This window comes from Aricia agestis, chromosome 10, assembly GCF_905147365.1.
Source record: "Aricia agestis chromosome 10, ilAriAges1.1, whole genome shotgun sequence".
Classification (NCBI taxonomy): domain Eukaryota; kingdom Metazoa; phylum Arthropoda; class Insecta; order Lepidoptera; family Lycaenidae; genus Aricia; species Aricia agestis.
This window is the reverse complement of record NC_056415.1, coordinates 16,978,605-16,981,285: the sequence shown is the minus strand read 5'-3', so window position 1 is coordinate 16,981,285 and position 2,681 is coordinate 16,978,605. Positions and strand designations below refer to the sequence as shown.

Genomic DNA, 2,681 nt, shown 5'->3' with positions numbered 1-2,681 from the left:
GTTCACTGTGAAAGTAGTAGCGCTGAAAGACCATTTTTTTTCAGTTTTGTATGGGGAAACTTATGACGCTGCTGTGGCGCTTCACTTAGTTTTGTTACAGCCTGCATAATAAATATCGTACACCACAAAAACAAATAAAACGAAAGTAGACGATAGTAAAATATTTATTTATATACAACGATACATTACAACTATTTACATGATACATCACATTTTTATTGAACGCGAGAATCAAAAAGTAAACAAAAAAATGTATTTGGTGAAAGTCTTTGAAATGCTTATATTGGCTTAAAATATATTATGATTATTTGGTTTATAAGTCTAATACTGGAAGAAACGTAATCATTTTTAATACTGACATTTTTACTATACAAAAGACATCAACGCACTCGGTATTTTATTTTCTATTTTTTTTTTTGCTTCAAACATTCTTAAAAATACATTATCACACAAAACAATAAATACCTGTTTCATTATCATAGCCTCGTTAAATCTCACTGTGTCACGTTACCACCAGTAGCCGTGGTAGTAGGGCCAACCGTGGCCGTAGTAACCGTAGCCGGGGTAGCCCCAACCGTAACCGTAGTGGGGGTAGCCCCAACCGTAGCCGTAGCCGCCCAAACCGTGACCGTAGCCGTAGCCGCCCCAGCCGTAGCCGCCCCAGCCGTAGCCACCCCAGCCTGAAGCGGCGGTCTGCAGGTCCCCCTTCTCCCCGGCGCCGGTGTCCAGGTCCTTGGGTTCTTCTGGTGCTGGTGCTGACAGTGCTGTCGCGAAGAGGAAGGCGAGGAAGAAGAAGAGTACCTAAAGGAAAAATCAGGATTAAGGCTTATGGGTATTTTTTTTTATTAATGCGATATTTGTATAGGATACTTTATTTGTTTCATGAGGTATTTTTTAAGTTAATTATTAGATGTTATAATTCTGTATTTTCTACATTCTACATTATTTGCAGCAAAATACATATCGGAACAAACGCTTTCATTAATAATTAATACAAAAATTCCTTTTTTAATGTCGGGAAAAAATGCGAATTTTATATGAGTTTTGTGATAATTAGAAAACATAGTACAATTTATTTAATTAATTTTAAAAACAATTTTGGCAGAAAATAATAGAATTTCCGCAAATTCTGCACACGATTTAAAAAGGCATACGAAAACTTCAAAGCCTTTACTAAATTAAAAAAAAAACACTAAAAAAATCTAGCCGTCAAAAACTCAAAATTACTTACTTTGGTCATCTTGGCGACTATCTTGCGAACTGACAGTACCTCCGGGCACAGTCGCTATATATGTCGCGCGTGTCCTACCGTCACAGCCATGGGTGTCATTGACCTCTATGGTAGCACGCCATGGCGAATAATTCTCATTATGTAACCGCCCTTACAGGAAGAGACGCCAATCAGAAAACAATAAAAAGTGGATGCTCACGGACTCTTCTGGAAAAGGCTGCAAAGGTTGAAGTAGTGCTACCGGTTTTTTAACTTCACTGGCTAGGAATGTGGTGTGGATCCCAGCCGACTATAGCTCTTATCCTAAATTCATATCTGGATCGTAGATTTGAAAATAAATGTTTAAGAATTGTTATACTTATTGGCCTGGCTATTTTGGGAAACAGAAACACTATATTAATTGGTCGCTGTTATGCATAAGTGTCCTAACCCACAATTTTTTTTTTGTTAAATTTTGAATAAAGCCTTCTTGTAAATCATATAAAGAACATAGATTCGTAACTCAATACGTAAATTTTTTGTGGCTAATAAACGAATGCTTAACAGCGTCCATTTATAGATTGTAGAAACGTAGATGCGCCACAGGCCAGTTAATTCTGATAATATTATGCTATACCTATTATGTACATAAACTAAAAACTTGACATAATAATATCATGCAAGTCTTAAATTAAACATAATAAACAGTTAATTATTTATTTTCAGTGTTTATTTATAACTACTAATATTAAAACACAAACCTGTAAACATAAAGTACCCTAAATGATGAAAAAAACATAATTTGTGAAGTCAAGTTTCTAAATCTAAGGCCTATGATAGTTTGCTTTAGTACGTTGCATCGTCAGTATTTTAGTATAAATATTAATAATATTATGTAGTGATAGAGCGAATAAAAATAAATAAATTTTATTTTTATTTATTTATTTTTATTTTATATCTGATAGAGCAGCCTTTCCCAGAGTGGGCGATAACGACCCCTTATGGGCGCTAAAGGTCTAAAGGTGTGGGACCCAGAAAAAAAATAGGGGCGCTGTGTAAAGGCTTGGGGGTGATTTATTTCATCAGGATACATTTTAAATAATTGAAACAATAGGGGCGCTAAAATATAATTTGTTCTTAAAGTGGGCGGTAGACAAAATAAGTTTTGGGAACGTCTGTGATAGAGAAATACTTTATCGCTTTCCGAATTACGACAATTATAAAACATTGAATGTACGTAATTCCCAAACCTCGAAACAATGACGAACAGCATAATACAAAGTTATGGAAGGGATGCAATTAGTATAATGGGGCTAACACAATACATGTCTTTTTGCAGTCGGCTAAGCCTGCGACTATGTCAGTAGCGTTTAGCGACTTCCTATACTTACTTCTAACTGGATTTCATATCATGCATACTTATTAATTATTAACTTTATTCCACTGGCAAAATTGTGCAATAAATAAATTT

At 35.2% G+C, this 2,681-nt stretch overlaps 1 protein-coding gene across 1 annotated transcript; it reads right to left on the bottom strand.

Annotated features, from left to right (window-relative positions):
* Window positions 1-383: 383 nt before the first annotated feature.
* LOC121731241 (keratin-associated protein 19-1-like) lies at window positions 384-1,240 on the bottom strand. Its single transcript, XM_042120597.1, has 2 exons — window positions 1,232-1,240; window positions 384-801 (listed from the first exon to the last, which is right to left on the bottom strand). Exons 1-2 carry the CDS (start codon window positions 1,238-1,240, stop codon window positions 508-510), a joined length of 303 nt encoding a protein of 100 aa, XP_041976531.1. The 3' UTR covers window positions 384-507.
* Between the last annotated feature and the right edge of the window lie 1,441 nt (window positions 1,241-2,681).